This window comes from Pinus tabuliformis, chromosome 2_1 (genome assembly GCF_031772625.1).
Source record: "Pinus tabuliformis cultivar Carrire ecotype Pingquan chromosome 2_1, CPIR1, whole genome shotgun sequence".
Classification (NCBI taxonomy): domain Eukaryota; kingdom Viridiplantae; phylum Streptophyta; class Pinopsida; order Pinales; family Pinaceae; genus Pinus; species Pinus tabuliformis.
In genome coordinates this window covers 451,713,425-451,730,781 of record NC_142299.1, presented here as the reverse complement: position 1 = coordinate 451,730,781, position 17,357 = coordinate 451,713,425, and the positions used below count along the sequence as shown (strand labels likewise).

Here is a 17,357-nt window from a genome sequence, read left to right as displayed (position 1 = left end):
TCAAACATATTTATGCCAAGAAAAACAATATGCCCAATAGAAACCATTGTCATGTGATCTTGTGCAAGCAAATTGAGAATTTGAGTTCAGCTTTAGGTTGAGGCTTAGCTTTGATTTTGTTGTCCTATGGAGAGCCTTCAAGACATTTGCCGTAGGTTGAGGAGCCCCCAAGTCATATAAATCGAATACAGACCTTTGTTTGAATCTCGAAGTGAGGCCTTCAAATTTAGAAAGACAAAAGAGTTGGAAACAATGTCATTTCATACCATGTTTCGAGAGCACCATTCAAGTTCTAATGTATAGAGAAGCAACTTTCTTTCTGTTTGGACCATAGACCATGAGTCATGCTCTGTTGACACTAAGCATAGAGAGAATAATAATCGAAATGAGTCCATTACAATCTAGTGTGTGTGAGGAAAGAGTAACTTCTCAAGAAAAAGGAATGCAAGTATGATATGAATGTCTAGATTCAGTGCCAGGTGAGTGTGAAATTACTTTGGTTAGCTTGAATATAAGACACATAGACAACTGTAAATATGGAGATAAGAATATGACACAGAGGTGTTACACTTCATGTAAAAGAGGGAAATAATTGTTAGATGTAGAGAAATAGGTTATAGATAGAGATTAAGATTATTGGAGCACACTAGAGCATTGACACTGCCACAAAATTTGAGTGAAATAACAGCCACAATTCTAAGTGGGTACCAAATAATTGATGCAACATAGAGCATTTGCTAGAAGAGTTGGTGGTTCAGTCACAATAGAATATGTAACAATCTTGTGTATAATTTTAACATGCCCTAATTGCAGGAGTCACTTGTGCATTACACTCCAACCTTAGCTTGGTGTGGAGTATAGACATGTATGCAGACTTTGACAGACTACAGCTAGGAATACACTGTCTACCAACACAATTGTTGATTTGGGACATTGTAGGTTTGATGCGCTCAACTTTGAGAAACACACAATAAAATAAATGGGTTTGTCACTCACTGACAACCACAAATAGATTAGTTACCACATAACAAGGGTCAACAACATAAGTGTTCACTTTGAAAGGTAGAGCATGAATAAAATAACGAATTGCATAGAGGCTGTAGGTGTACGAAAAAACTCAGGATTATTCAAGAAACCTAGATCTTTGATATGATGTTAAACACAACCATGGTGAAGACTGAATATATGAAAGATAAGCATTGAACACATATATTATTCACACGATATACGTTTATAATACATTGGAGTGACTCTTGGATTCATCTTCCAAGGTCTCTTGGACTCCTTTGATTGTTCAACTTCCTTATCATAACCCTTAGTGGATTAGGTGTCCAACACCTGTGATAATTTAAATTATTGAGATGCTTTCAATGAGCTTTTATACATTTTAGGTTTTCAAAAAACCATTTATAAGATTTTCAATCATTTTTTAAAATTCAAGGTTTTCCAAACCTTTCCCTCCCAAACCCACCAAACTTTCGAACTTTGTAATTATGCTAGCACATTTCTAACCCATAAGTTTTTTTCTAGGTCATACATTTCGAGGGGGATTGCTTGGGCACATAACCTCATTTCGACAATGGTACCCATGGTAAACCCTAGATTCTTGAGGGCAGAAGGCTAGGTCAACAACACATGATTAGATTATATATAGATCACTAACAATTGGCTTGCTAAGAGCAAACATGATACAAATTGGGATTTGAACCCAGGTGGAGAGGGTAGTAATGTTCTATCACAACCACTCTAAATACACCTTATTGACATTTCCAGTCCATATTTTGCTTGACATTACAATAGCCCATTCTTGATTTCACTATTTGGATTTCATGGTCTTGTTGTTGCTTAGATGAATAATATCTTGCACTAGCTTGATATGATTTGTCCTCAACTTTTTCTTTGTTTTTTCCTCAGACCTCTTTGTTATGTATATCATTGATACTTTTCATAGTATCAAATGCTTTTGATTTAGCCCAAAGTTTTCAAAATCAAAATCAATGGTTGGATTGGTCCACCTTTCAAATTCGGTTTCAAATTGGAGCCAAACAAATTGAGATTGGTCAGATATCAATGAAGTGGTCTTTAAACGAATACATGAAATAATTATTTTTTTTAGCGAAAAAAACTATTTTTAACATTTAAAAGCATGATTCCAAACCAATAGAGACAAAATATGCAAAGTTTACTAATTTATATACCATATAAAAGTGAATATATCAAAATGGCATAGAGTGCAATACATATCAACAACAAAATACCCAATCAATGAGGCTTTGAATGAGCTCTAGAGTCTAAAAAAATGTGCTACAAGCTATGGGGCGACTGGCCTACTACAAGTCTACATATCAGTGATCAACATGATCAATGCTCATCACCACTACTAGACATGGGATCATCAACATGAACTATATAAACATCATTTGGCTCAGACTCTCAGAGTTTGAGGATTCCTTAGACTCCTTTGCAACCTCAGTAGTAGTATTTGCAGCAACAAAACCAGACATCAAAACTACAAATCATTGATCAACACCAAGAGCTACATAAACATCATCAATAAGAGCTACATAAACATCATCTAGCTCAAAGTCTTCAAACTTGGATTGCTCATCCTTATAATATGGTAGAGATTGAAAAAATTTAACATGCTTAACCAATAATTTTGGTTAGAGTGAAGGGTTCATCTCCTCGTGTTTATAATGTGGTAGAAAAAGCTTAGCATGCCTCACCAGTTTTTTTTTCCTTCTAGTGAAGGGTGCATTTTTGTTAAATCCATGGTAGAGGAGTTCAACAATCAATACTACCAACATCAATAGAGTTCAACAATCAATGCCACCAACATCAAGGTACTTAAGGGCTTTATGCCCTTGATCAAATGCCAATGACCTACCCTCATGCATGACAATCAAATGGAAACATTGCAATCCCCCAAATCTTGAAATCTTGAAAAGTATTAAGTCTGCTGGATTTTGAGCGAGGTCTAAAATTCTAGTTTTATCCATATGAAATCCAATGGGGTTGAAACCACTCTCAAACATCTTGAGTCCTTTCATGATAATGTTAACAATTTGAGTAAATTTTAGGAATTTAACTTTACGATTGGTTGCTAAAATTGCTAAGGTTGAGATGTGTGAGGCAAATGAGAGGGGAGACATGCTCTTAATGATTTGGAGTGTCTGTTTTTGGAGGAAAACAACTCTAGTTTCCCTCAAAACTACCTTCTATGGGGTCTGTAGCAGGCCTGGCAATAAGCAGGTTGGTTTATGGAAAAATTGACCGGTTCCCTTCATAAACTGGCCAGTTTAAGGCCAGTTAGGCCCAGAAATCCTAGCTCGCAAGATTCAAAACTGGTTTTTCTACAAGTAGGATGGCTTGGGCTAATGAACCAACTTGTTTGATCGGTTCATGGTTCAAACTGGGCAGTATTGAATACTATGATTTAGCCAGCCTTAAATTTTCTATTTGGTCTCTGTCAAGAGTCAAAATATTTAACGCACTGTCTTTTCTCCTTTATAACTACAAACACTTGTTCATCATAATACTTCAAAGAGGGGTATGATCAACCATTTACCAAAAATAATTATTTTCTATACATAGATTTGTAATTGTTTCTATGTATTCTGCCACCGAAGGGGATTATTTCTTTTTATTATGATAAGATCTACCCCTATTCCCATATCCTTGAATATTGTAATTTTGATTCAATGATTGTAGGGTACTAGGTTCCAATCACCATCTTTAGTACTGAGCAGGTGTGATTATGTAAATCTTGGGTCTGGATCTGAACTTGCGTATGCAAGTGAGTTATGTTCCACGTTTCATTTATCAGATTAATAACGAGAATTGAATCTTCTTATTAGTTGCTTGCTTAATTTAAGATTCTTGCATTGTTGAGCTCCCTGTTAAGGTCTATGTCACATGGTTTGGGTTTGAATTTGAGTTTGAGAACAATTAAGTTTGATTCGAATTTGAATTTTCCGATGAGGTTTGTATGAGGTTCGACATTAAGTTCGACTATATATATATATGACATAAAATAATAAAAAATCAAAATCAATCAATAAAACTATGAGTAGCAGTGAGCACCCACGAGCCATAAATCACGACCACTATTAACTTCATGCTCTAGGCGGCAGGGACAAGCAACGTTTAGAAATTGAATTTAGGAAATTGCAGAGAATATAACACGCAGTGGCAGCACTGAGCACAATAGAGCGAGTACACTCAGATTGAAGTTGGCTTGTGAAAATATATCAACAACCATGGTAAATAAAGCCAAACTTGTGTCCACAACGGAAAACTAATTGGTGCGTATGCAAGTGAGTTATGTTCCACGTTTCATTTATCAGATTAATAACGAGAATTGAATCTTCTTATTAGTTGCTTGCTTAATTTAAGATTCTTGCATTGTTGAGCTCCCTGTTAAGGTCTATGTCACATGGTTTGGGTTTGAATTTGAGTTTGAGAACAATTAAGTTTGATTCGAATTTGAATTTTCCGATGAGGTTTGTATGAGGTTCGACATTAAGTTCGACTATATATATATATGACATAAAATAATAAAAAATCAAAATCAATCAATAAAACTATGAGTAGCAGTGAGCACCCACGAGCCATAAATCACGACCACTATTAACTTCATGCTCTAGGCGGCAGGGACAAACAACGTTTAGAAATTGAATTTAGGAAATTGCAGAGAATATAACACGCAGTGGCAGCACTGAGCACAATAGAGCGAGTACACTCAGATTGAAGTTGGCTTGTGAAAATATATCAACAACCATGGTAAATAAAGCCAAACTTGTGTCCACAACGGAAAACTAATTGGTGGGAAGTGGAACAAAAGAAAACCATGTGCTGCCCATGGTTTTTCTCATAAACCTTAAAACAACTACAAAAACTGCTCGAAATCTAACCTCGAACCCCAAATTTTTTAATTTTTTTTTTATAAAATTGGGCTTCAGGTTCGTCTTTGGGTTTGCGTTTAGGTTTGAATTTGAGGTTTGACTATCAGGTTCGAATTTGTTGAGGTTCGAATTTCAAGTTTGACCATCAGGTTTGCCAAACTTGAACGAATTTGATTTTTTTTTGGGTTTGCCGAATTTTGAACCTCAAGGTTCAAATTCAGCGAATCTTGTGACATAGGCTAAGGTTATGATCTTAGTTTATTGCTCATCGCAAGATTAATTCTTACTGCATATGTGTTGATCATCTTCCTGAATTATCATCCTCAAGTACCATCATTCATTGGTCTGCTCAGATTTTTTTTGCAGTCCCATCAAATTTCAGACCAACTTATTATTTTGGGATTATGTTGCACGAAACTTCTAGGAACCCTACGTTTTGGGGCGTACCCGTACTCGAAACTCTGAAACTCGGACAAAACTTGATCGAAACTCGACCATTATGTAATCATCTATGAGAGTTAATATAGACTTGGTTTGCCTTCTACATTGTCATCTATGGGTCTTATTCTCTTTTTTCTTGCAAGATAATGTGTTATTCACTTATAAACATATGGCATTTCAACCAATCTTTTGGCTGACGTTTCCATTTTTGGGAGGTGATGTTTCTAAATGTATTCGTTTCGGAAACTTCGAAACGTTTCGACATTTCCTGCAACTTAGTTTTGGGATTGATAAGGCAAGGAATTTTATAGGGCAAGTACTCATAAGTTTTAGAAGTCTTTTCTAATGAATTCTTTTTGATGAAGTTGTTCAATTATCCAAGAGAAAATTTGCTTGTTAAACATTATTCTCTGCATTCGTATTAGTCTTTTGGCTTATGTAAAGCTTTAGCCAAGGCAAATAAAGAGATATCTAAGTTGTCTCTGTCTTATATAATTTTTCCATTATTGTGTCTATTTGTGGATTTTATGTTTTAATAAGTCAGTTGATTTTATCTTTGGGTTTTGCAGGCCCAGCAAAAACCAGTGAGTGCAGAGGTTGCAAAGCGTGAAAGGCAAAGACTCAAAGAACTTCAGAAGCTAAAAAAGGAGAAGCTTTCTGAAGCTTTGTCTCAGCAAAATTCTGCAATTGATGCAGACATGGTAATTTGAATTTTGAAATTTGTTTGTCACTGTTTTTTTTTCTAGTTAAGACTAACCTAAGTACCCACGGGGGATTTGAACCAGTGACCTATTGCAAGGAGTGCCTTAACAGCGCACCCATTCACCGTCAATCCAAAGCCCCGTGGGCAATTTGTTTGTCACTGTTAACCCATGCGCATTTACATAATAGTTAGAGGTCATGCCTCATTGATGGGCTGGAAGCTGCCATTTGACATGATTTTAAGTTTGTCTGTTATCATGATGTAAATGAATGTTTTCATGTGCTTTCTAGATTATATAATCTCCTGGTGCTATTGAATGTGCCAGAACTAAGCATGGCAAGAGAGCTTGAAGCAGTAATGTTTAAACTTTAGCCCTGTGACAAATGTTTTTGCTGTTTTTCAGAATAACAAAGCAAAAGGGCGATTGAAGTTTCTTTTACAGCAAACAGAGATATTTGCTCATTTTGCTCAGGGTGCTGATGCAGCAAAAGAGAAAAAACCCAGGGGCAGGTGAGCATTGTGCATTTAATATTTGATGAACCTGTCTGAAATAAAGATGCCACCAAAATTAAAAAACAAATCTAATTATTACTTGTTTGAGACCAGAGGTCGGCTTCAATCGAAAATCACCGAGGAAGAAGAAGATGAAGAGTACCTTAAAGAAGAGGAGAATTCTCTAACTGGTTCCGGGAGCACAAGATTAATGACACAACCTTCTTGTATGAATCTTTGCCTTCTGGTTGCACTTGAACTGTGTGTATTTTGATGTGTAACAACTTTGGTTTATAGTGACTTTGATGTTTTAAAGTGCCTGTTGTTATGTTGCCACTGTAAACAATTTATGTTGCTTTTTCCAATGGTTATTACATGACAGTTTTTGCTTGTCTAAAACAAAGGAAAGAAAAGCAGATCCATTCTATGTCACATGGTTTGAGTTCGACAATGATTAAGTTTGATTCGAATTCGAATTTTCCGATCAGGTTCGAATGAGGTTCGACATTATGTTCGACTATACATATTTTTCAATATATATATATATATATGACAAAATAATAAAAAATAAAAAATCGATCCATAAACACATGAATACAAATTCTTATTAGTAAACATACATGAATAATTTAATCATTTTAACATCTAGATATGAGATATGAGATGACCATCATTTAATAAATAATGTCTTAGCCATTAAAGTGTAAGATAATAAATAAGTTCTTCATAAATTTCTGTACAGTTAGAAATATAATCATAAAAATTTATATAAAAATGCCATTTTCAATATTTTTTTTAATGTATCATAAATATTTGTGCAAAATTATAAGCAAAATTTTAATATAACCGGACATCCCAACCATCTCCTATCTCCTATTTTTATTTTCTAGCTCCAATTCGGCAGGCGAAAAACTGAATGAAGAGTGATAGCGATGTTGAAAGCCCCTCGTAAAAAATAAGCAAACCAGGGCTATGGGGTGGATGAATAGAAACAACGGTGAGCGCAGAGCTCGTGTTTTTTAAAAATGCGGGTCGCTAGGTCGTAGGTCTTTCAGTTTGGCTTGAACCCCATCTACAGGCGAGTCGACCCAGAGTACCCGATTTTAAATATACAGGAGGTGTTGGACAATGGTTTCGCTTATGGATTCGAGCGTCTCATAGCGCTTGGCCTTTGCAGGGAACAGGGTCTATCCCTTATTTCTGTTTTAAAATGTTCATTTTGCTACAGCTACTGGAATTTCCATTGCTGTTCCTCTAATACTTCCGAACTTTGCTTCTCCTCGCATTTCCGTGGCTGTAGTCTCTAGCAGTGAGCCAGTGACTGAACTCACAAGGTGTTGGCAGCAAGACCACAGCGATCTCCTCAACGCACTGCACAACATACGGCGCAATCAAACACACTCGACCGACCGGTGACAGCTTGTGCCAAATCCTTCCAGCACCATCATTTATAAAGAACATTTTGGCCAGAAGCGTTGCAGAAAACCAGTATGCGACCCATGGTTTTCTCGTAAACCGTAAAAAAAACTGTTGAACCTAAAAAAATTGTTCAAATTCGTGTTAATGTTCGTTCAGGTTCGCTTTCAGGTTCGGGTTCGGATTAGGTTCGAATTTGTTCAGGTTTGTCGTTCAGGTTCGAACCTGAACGAATTTCAATTTTTTTTAGGTTCGTCGAATTTCGAACCTGAACTTTCAAATTCGGCGAACCCTGTGACATAGGATCCATTGGTAGCCTTTTGCCATGACATTGAAACCTATCTGACAGATATTGAAACCAGACTTATAATATGTATGCTGTTATCACATTTTCAACAATTAAATTGTATAGAAATTACCTTTACTTATGCGTTGCTTGAAGAATCTGATAGATATGCCAACAACCAGGCTTTCTAAAAGTAGCTTTCAACATAATCTGTAATGTATGTTATTGCATCAAAAACCTCCATTGTGCTTGACCAACCTTATTTCATGGTTGCTCAGTGCTCTCATAGCAGAATGAAATTGTTTTCTGCTTTATACCGTCCTATACCTAATCCATGCTGCTTAATTTTGTGCTCTATGTGAATCTTTAAAGCCAAGACACTGGGATTTGGATCCAGATCTGGACATGGATGGAGCTGCATCATTATGTGCAGACAAAAACTGGCCACACTAAATAATGTGTTTGTGGTAAGGAGGCAGACTTTGACTCCGCCAGATGCCTGTGGGCTTGGGCTGTGAACCTGTTTCCTTACTTTTAATGTAGACAAGCCCTTCTATAATTTGTAAACATAAAACTTACATAATTTTAAAAAAAATATTACTTAGATTGATGGAAACACATTGAATATATGATATTTATAAAAAATAAATTAATATATCACATTCTATATATATAAATTTTAATTTATGCTTTAATATGTAAATAATAAATTATAATATAAATAATATAAGTATTATCAGATATAATACACACACACACTAACACTTTAATAGTCACACATCTAATCTTTTAATATATATAAATTCTATTGAGATAAGTCTGGGGTTGTTAATGTATATACCTTTACATATTTTATATATGTATTAGTAATAAATGGGTGTAAAATAGTTGTAAAGTCCATTGAAAATGTGTAATATTTGTAGCTTTATTTGTTAGTACATTGTAAATTTATAATTTATGAAGTGAATGGGAAAAACTATTGAATAAACTGTGGAAAGTTAAAATCTATTCTTAGTGCCTGCCATGTTCCTCGTTGGCATTTGTCATCTTCCCCACTGTTTTTGAAATTAACACATCAAGTCTTATTCCACTGAGATAGGGCTACAATACACTGGGATATGACTGAATTCAATTTTTAATGTTAGATTTAAGTGAACTGGTGAATTACAGTCAAGTTGTGAGTAAACACAGAATGAAATTTGGTGAAAACGGTGTGGTGGGAAAAACATTTAATTTTCATATTATAAAGAGCCCAAAATTGCAGGATCTGTCAATGATTCTTGAGATGTGTTTTGTAGTGGAGGTATCCATTTCTGTCAGCACAGGAAATGTTTTTGAAATGGATCCTGAGCAGATCCAGGTGAATTTGAATCTGGATTTGAATCTGATTTGTGGATCCATCCCTAAGGGTTAGCAGATCTGGTAACACAGCTCTAAAGTTGTTTTTGGTTTTAGAAACCTTCTAATATTTATATTGCCTATAATAGTATAAACAAATAGGTGGTCCTTATGGAACGTGTGCTGCATTTTTAAAATTCCTTCAAGCAACATTATTGTTGGCTAAAAGAGTGGTAAAAATTAAATGTGTTATAGCTATGGTTGTAAGAGGTCACAGGTTCAAATCCAGGGGAGGGGTAGAGCATGTACACTTCTGTAGATTTAGCAGTCAATTGCTGTGTGGAGGGGGGTCACTTGTCCCACAAACAAAGCATCCTCATTCACCAATTTGATGCTTTGCCTGGCTGTGACATTAAAAGTTAGATTATTATTATTAGATTGGGCTGTGATCATATACAATTTTAGTTGTTAATATTCAGTTTTTACTAATTTATTATAACATATTTGTTGGCTAATTTTCAAAGTTTACTTATAAATTACTTAAATCATGGATTTCTAAGTGTAATTTTCCGATCTACGCAAATGACTATTTATTGCTAATCCACGTAAATAGCTATCTGCAACATCCTTAAAAAATGTCTGTTTACTTTCCCTTTTCTGTTCTGTTACTAATTAAGATCTTATCCTTGGTCTTTACACAGGGTGGTAGCCTTGTTTTGCGAGAGGTGGTTTACATTTATTGTAGGCAAAATCTTGCGATCTTTCTATACTTTCATAGATCTGTTTTTATCTGTGTTACTGGATCTTCTATTCTTGTGTGTAGAATCCATGGATCAGGATTGGGATTCACCAGGATCCCTCTTGGATCCACCTTGCAAGGAGATTGCCCAGAGAAGGAAACAGTTCCCTTGGAGAAGGAAATGTATCTTGAGTTTATGAAATAAATCCTGTGGAAAATGAAATGGATTTTGAAGTTTTGTAATAAATAACAAAACTTCCAGTGCTTTTTAGACTCGCTGATCTTCATAAAATCATTTCTTAATGAAAAAACTTACAAAACCCTAAACTCCTAAAGATTAAAATCTTAAAACTCATATGTGATCAAAGCCTGATCTATTGTTATGTCAAGATACGTGCTTGAGGTCTGATCTATTGTTATGTCAAGATTTGTGCTTGAGGTCTGATCTATCAAGGTTTTCTCCCAAGGCTTGATATTTTTGGACTTTTCCAAATTTAATTGGAGTCAAATCTAATTTTTGGTGGCCTCTCGTTCTCTTCAATGTGTTTGGGTTTGGTTAAATTTTACCCTTAAGTATGAAATTTTATAAAACTGGTAAATCAAATGATTCTTTTGCTCTCTTTCAATTACTTTAACCTCTTCAGTTTTTAATAATTGACCAAATTTGGTCTAGTCATTTGTTGGTTGCTCTGAATGTTCTTTTATTTCTCTTACTAAGAACTTCCCAAGGCATCTTAACTTTTTGTTTGAATATTTTTTATTTTCCAAGCTATTGCCAATTCTGTGTTGTATTATAGAGGCTCTTCCAGGTTCCTTGTGCAAGCTGACCATATAAGGAAAAATGGCTGGTCTTTTCTTCCAAGATCAGGTTGGTCAGCTTTCTACATTTCTGCTCTGAAACTATCTGGGGGATGTAGCTTATAATATCCTATTGCTTCGTATCCATAACAACGTGTTTCATTCTCAGCAAGTCTTTGACATTATGGATTGGGTTTCTGGCTTCTTTTCTTCCCTTATTATTAATAATAATATCTTGTTAAAACTCATCTATTGTGTGGCTGGTCTATGGGAAAAGGTGAAATCCCTGTTTTTCTGCTTTTATTCAATTCATTCTTTGCTTCCAGAAGACTCCCTTGCCTCTAGGTCTAGATTTTTTTAGAGTTTGTCTTTTCTCTACTTACAGCTATGATATCTGATATTGTTATTGAATCATTCCTTGTATTTCAGTCAATTTCTTTTGGAAGATGATGTGAAAAGTGTTATGTTATAGCTTCCCAACAAAGTTTAACATTGTTTCTAGAGTGTATAGATGCATTGTTTGGTTACTCTTAAATCAATCTTTCATATCATCCTATGGCTTTGAATTGGTTAACTAAATTTTGAATTCCATTTTTTGAAATTTCTTGGCTTAGAATTTTGTTGCATATAAAGATTGATTGGCCAATATATTTGATGCAGCATCTCTTAGGACAGGAATGCATCTCCTTGTTCTCTTTATGCTACGTGTTGCTGATCACAAACCTATCAAAACTTTCTTTAATTATTGTTGCTCCACAGGTGGCTAGACCTTTGCAGTATTCTGTTTCCACCTAATTTGTTCATAATGAAACGTTGTTATTGAAATCCACCTCGATTACCCAATTGAATTGCTGTTTTAGTTCTGTAACCACTCGACTTGTCTTTTGGATTTGCAAGGTCAACACTCAAGATGAATCAATGGCAACTCAGAAGGGCAAACACTGTAAGCTAGGCTGCTACTTCCCACACTTATCAGATGAATGAAATTCACCTTGGGGGGGGGGGTTCCTTATAAGGGACATTTGCATTATGAGCTACAGGTTCCCTAAAATAATACTGGTTGGTGAATCCCTGGTTTGAGTGTGTGTGGAGGTGATGCTCTGATTTTATAGGCTGAAAACTGTTCATGAAGAGGTTCAATAGCATGTTAATCAAGGCCTAGATTTGTGTTTTAAACGAACCCTACAGTGTTGCAAACAAACTTATTTAACAAATGCTTATGACATTGTTCTGGGGCTATGCTGTAAAGCTCAAGGTTGAACAGTTCTATTATCACTTTCAGTAAAACTCTTGGATTTTTTTCTTTTTAAATAAATTTAAAGATTCCTGAATTACACAACTCATTGGTGCTGCAATAGTTTATAATTTTCACATCATTTAAAAAAGGGGGCCCTAAACAACACATTATGCATATGCATTTAGCTGTAAATAAATGCTTCAATTTGTGAACCAATGCATAAACAAAATGGAGTTCCTTTTAAACTCATAATAACAACGATTTTTCCATGTGCAAAGAGGTTAGATCACTTATTGTTATTGTTATAACCCCAGAATCAAAATGCAAAAATCAGAGTACAAGACTGTTAAACAGATATAAGATTTTCATATGCAACTTTTGTCAAACAGCTGAGATGTGGTTGGATATTCAGTTGGCTATACAAAGAGTTGTGTGTGAACTTGCTGCTGTAACATACTCTTATTAGATCATTCCGTTAAGCATATGAAAAATATAAATCTTCAGGGTCAAGACACAGATCTCAGATTACTATCCAAAGAGTGGTGTGTTCACTTGCTGCTGTAACATACTCTTTTAAGATCATAGATCATTCCTTTAAGCATATGAAAAATATAAATCTTCAGGTGCAAGACACAGATCTCAGATTACTATCCAAAGAGTGGTGTGTTAACTCGCTGCTGTAACATACTCTTTTTAGATCATTCCTTTAAGCACACGATAAACATAAATCTTCAGGCGCAAGGCACAGTTCTCAGATTACTATCCAAAGAGTGGTGTGTGAACTTGCTGCTGTAACATACTCTTATTAGATCATTCCTTTAAGCACATGAAAAACAGAAATCTTCAGGCACAAGACACAGTTCTCAGCTTACTATGCTGATCCAGAAATCAGCATACCAGCATTACATAAAGGCAGTTGCACAAAGTTTGAAATGATCTTCACTTATGTTCCTGTTAAGCAGTTTAGGAGTGTTCCTGTTAAGCAGTTTAGGAGTGGTTTTGTTAACCATGTCTAGCAGCCTTATGTTAGCGTTGCTATGTCATATTACAATTCTACTAAATGCTTCCTACAATATAGCAGGATTGCTATTCACTAGACCTTATCTTGTTTTGCCAAATAGTTTGATGGCTAGCTTATAGATCTGTGTTTTATGCTGCAATGGAGTGAATTCTTTGCTGAAAAGATGACAAAATATGTCCAATATTCTAATCTTGAACACGTTGACATCTAATAAACTACCTCAGTTCTTTTCAAGTCAAAATGCAGTACTATCGTGAAATTTATTGCAGTTATTAGAGAATCCATTCAAATATTTTTTCAAACAGCTAGCATACTGCATAGGTACCCAGTCTTGAAGACCTAAGTATTAAGTCTCAAAGGGCTGCAAGTTGCCTTCTTCTCACCCAATTCACAGTTTAGGTAGTGGATAAGGCTCTAAGGCACACAAATATTCAAACAATTAGCTGATTTTTAGGCATTTAGAATAACATAGAAATGTTTCACTCTTTATTAATATAAAACCCATGAGGTAGGGTAACACCATACAACTATTCCTTAAGGAAAGAGAATGCTTTACAAGCCATGTGCCTGTCAATACAAACACCCCTTCCCATTTTTGACTATATATAGTCTTTTAAGATCCAAAACCCTAACAAATCCTAACTACTTGTGGTCCCCTTTTTAGAATGATGGTCAACCACTTACAATCATCATTGATGCGGGTAACCACTTGCAAGCTTTATTTATTAAAGATGGCGCCTAAATCTGAAAATGCCATTGGTGCAGTGGATGATGAATATAATTTGGAACAATGTCACATACCCTGCAGCCTTTTCTGTAAGCTGCTATAAGAGTGATACTACATTGCAAAGGTCCCATGCGATGTATTTGGTAACAAGGCATCTGTACGGTCCTAGTTATTTGATCTATTTTTTGTTTCTTTACCTTAATTTGTATCTTTTTTGTTCACTAGGGATGTGCTTTCATCTAACCATCCAATTGGCTTCTAATTTGTCCACCATTCTGTGAATTTGCTCTTGCAGCATATTCCCATTGTTGGTGTTATATGAGGTTTCTTTCACCCCATTACTCATAATCTTTGATTCTCCTTGTTTTCCTTGTATTGCTTCAGGTCCTTTCCTTGTAATTGATCTTCCCAATTGGTATTTGTTTTTGTAGTCTTTTTTAGCATTTGAAGTTCTACCTTCATTTCACCATCCTTGAGTTGAATACCTGAATTTTATTTTCTGTTACTATTTTGGCATGGTTTTTCTTTTTACTGTATTGTTATCCCTTTTCTCTTGATTCTCTCTTTCCTTTCTGATTTTTCTTGTTGAGGGTCTTTTTTTGTCTCTGCTGGAGTTGCTTTCATTCATGCAGATTCTCTTCAGTTGTGTCATGCCCATATTCATGAATAAAGTGACACTTGAAGGGGATTCCATTGAAATGGAAATGCTTGCATATGTTACTGTCTTTCCTTTGTCAGATTTGCAGGTCTCAACTCTTCACATATTCACTGACCAAATTCCGAATGCCTTGAAGAACTTCTTCATGCTAGAATTCTACAGGTTGAGAGCAAAGTGTAATTCTAATGGGGACAACAGAGTGGGGTGTTCTGCTATATTAAATCTGTTTGTGGGGTAATTGATAAACAGGCCAGCTGACTGGGGTACGTGAAATGTATATGGCTCTAGTTCCATTTTCTGGTTGGGTTGAGTGATACTTGAATTGATGTCTAAGTTTTTTGATTTATCCAATTCTGTTGTTGATCCAATTTGGAAACAAGGTATCTTCCTTATACCAGGGGCTTTGTCAGAAGATTTCGTCTGTTTCCTGCATTAGTAAAATTTCTGATCACAGATAGAATAATTTCAATTGAGCCCAATGCAGAGACAATCCAGATTCTAATCAGAAGGTCAAGTTCTGAACCTTTTACAGATGAGAGCATGGGTATGCAGGTACCTTACCTCATCTGTAATCTTGGCTTCTCATCTGCTCTTGCTAAGTACTTGTTCTAGTCTTGCCAAGGGAGAACTTTTGTTTTACTTGTGTGCTTGCTCTTGTGAACAAAATTTCAGGAGAGTTATGGACCCCTCTGGATTCAGTGACATGATTTGAGTTGAGATTGAATCTCATTCAGTTTATTCTCTCTTCTCAAACTGCTTTGACACTGTTACTTGAAACCCTAATAAATATATATTTGTTTTACTAAGTGAACCTTGCAGTTATTTTACCATTATAATGTAAAAGATGATTTATTTTAGTTGTTTCTTAATTTCCAACTTTTTAAAAATCTCAATTTGGCAAACTTCCAAATTTAAAATGTGAGAATTTGTAGCACCTGCATCTTTTCAACTGTTGCTTCTGGTAACTTTGGTGGGATGTTATTTGAATTATTGAGGGATTATTGTGTTGATGGTGGTTCTCATGAACATATAAAACTACTTTCGAAAATTATTTAAGTGTTTTGTGTTCATTTACACTTGCTAAATTCCTTTGAAAATTCTTGTCATTGATGTATTACAGTTGGGATATTTTATAATGTTTTAGACCTTTAGTTAGTAATAAGTAGTGTGCTGTTTGTTGTTTATTTGTAATGTATGAATGATACTATTTATTGGTCTTTTTGTGTTCGTACTTTCTTAGAGTAGAAATGATTTATTAGATCCATGTCCTTATAAGTGGTTTAATTACTGTCAGAAAATTGTGCATCTACTCAGCTTAGTTCCACCGGTATTTAGTAGTTCTATTGCATATTTCAGCAAGAATACATTATAGATAGAAATTTTGTTTTATACAGTGAGCATTATTCTATTCAATTTACATTTTGCAAGTAGGAGCTTCAAGATCACTGTTGAGTGTTTCATTTTTAAATGGATATTCTGAAATTGCCTTTGTAACTTATCAGCTTGGAATTACATTCAGTTACAATTACTAACATGTGAAATTTTTGTTTTGAACTACTATTTTTTTGGGCAGTTTCCTTTTTAATAGCAGCTTCTACTGTGCTACAGTAATTGATCTTTCACATGCAATGAATTGTCACTATATAATTTGCTTATTTTATGCGTTAATGACTTCAATTCCTCTTTGGTGAAGTTGGGATGGTGATCATGCCTTTTTTTTCAACTTTTGATGTTCAGGTATCCAAGGGAAGATGAGAGATTACCAGCTAGCTGGATTGAACTGGCTTATTCGGCTGTATGAAAATGGCATAAATGGAATACTTGCAGATGAAATGGTAGATAATATGCTTAACATATTTTGCTAGTGTTGCTTCTCAAATTTGTTGTTTCATATCTTAGTTGGTATTCTGTGGTTAAATGTATTTTGTTCTTGCCAAGGAGTTTTATCTTTTGTAAAAATCACTATATGTTTGTATTCCTCATTTTTATCACAGGGGCTTGGAAAAACCTTGCAAACAATTTCCCTACTTGGTTATTTATATGAATTTCGAGGGATCAAAGGTCCTCATATGGTTGTGGCACCAAAATCAACTCTTGGTAACTGGATTAATGAGATTAGGCGTTTCTGCCCTATTTTTCGGGCAGTCAAGTTCCTTGGGAACCAAGATGAAAGGGTATGTTTTCCATGAAATAATGTTATATTCATGCATTTTTTTTGTGTTGCATTTGGTTGGATGATAATAATTTGATATCTAATAAGGTTTTCGTTCAACAAATCTGCAGATTCATATACGTGAAAACCTTCTGGTTCCTGGGAAATTTGACATATGTGTTACTAGTTTTGAAATGGCAATTAAAGAAAAGACTGCACTTAAACGTTTCAGTTGGCGATACATTATTATTGATGAAGCGCATCGAATAAAGAATGAAAATTCACTTCTTGCAAAGACTATGAGAATCTACAGCACCAACTACAGGCTTCTTATAACTGGCACACCTCTTCAAGTAAATACCTTTCCAAACTGCACAATGATGCCTATATGATAAGTACAGTTGGGGATATGTCTTTCTGTTTTTGTGTATAGTTACTTTTTTTG

The 17,357-nt window shown here is 35.1% G+C and overlaps 1 protein-coding gene across 2 annotated transcripts in view; it reads left to right on the top strand.

Annotated features, from left to right (window-relative positions):
* The window catches only part of LOC149200872 (putative chromatin-remodeling complex ATPase chain), a 53,375-nt gene that overhangs the window by 14,155 nt on the left and 21,863 nt on the right, over positions 1-17,357 (top strand). For both annotated transcript variants that reach the window (XM_089402808.1, XM_089402807.1), the window contains exons 2-7: positions 5,915-6,046; positions 6,452-6,558; positions 6,655-6,767; positions 16,498-16,595; positions 16,755-16,934; positions 17,044-17,265. In XM_089402808.1, the coding sequence (XP_089258934.1) occupies positions 5,915-6,046; positions 6,452-6,558; positions 6,655-6,767; positions 16,498-16,595; positions 16,755-16,934; positions 17,044-17,265 (852 nt within the window). The remainder of the gene's footprint in view (positions 1-5,914; positions 6,047-6,451; positions 6,559-6,654; positions 6,768-16,497; positions 16,596-16,754; positions 16,935-17,043; positions 17,266-17,357) is intronic.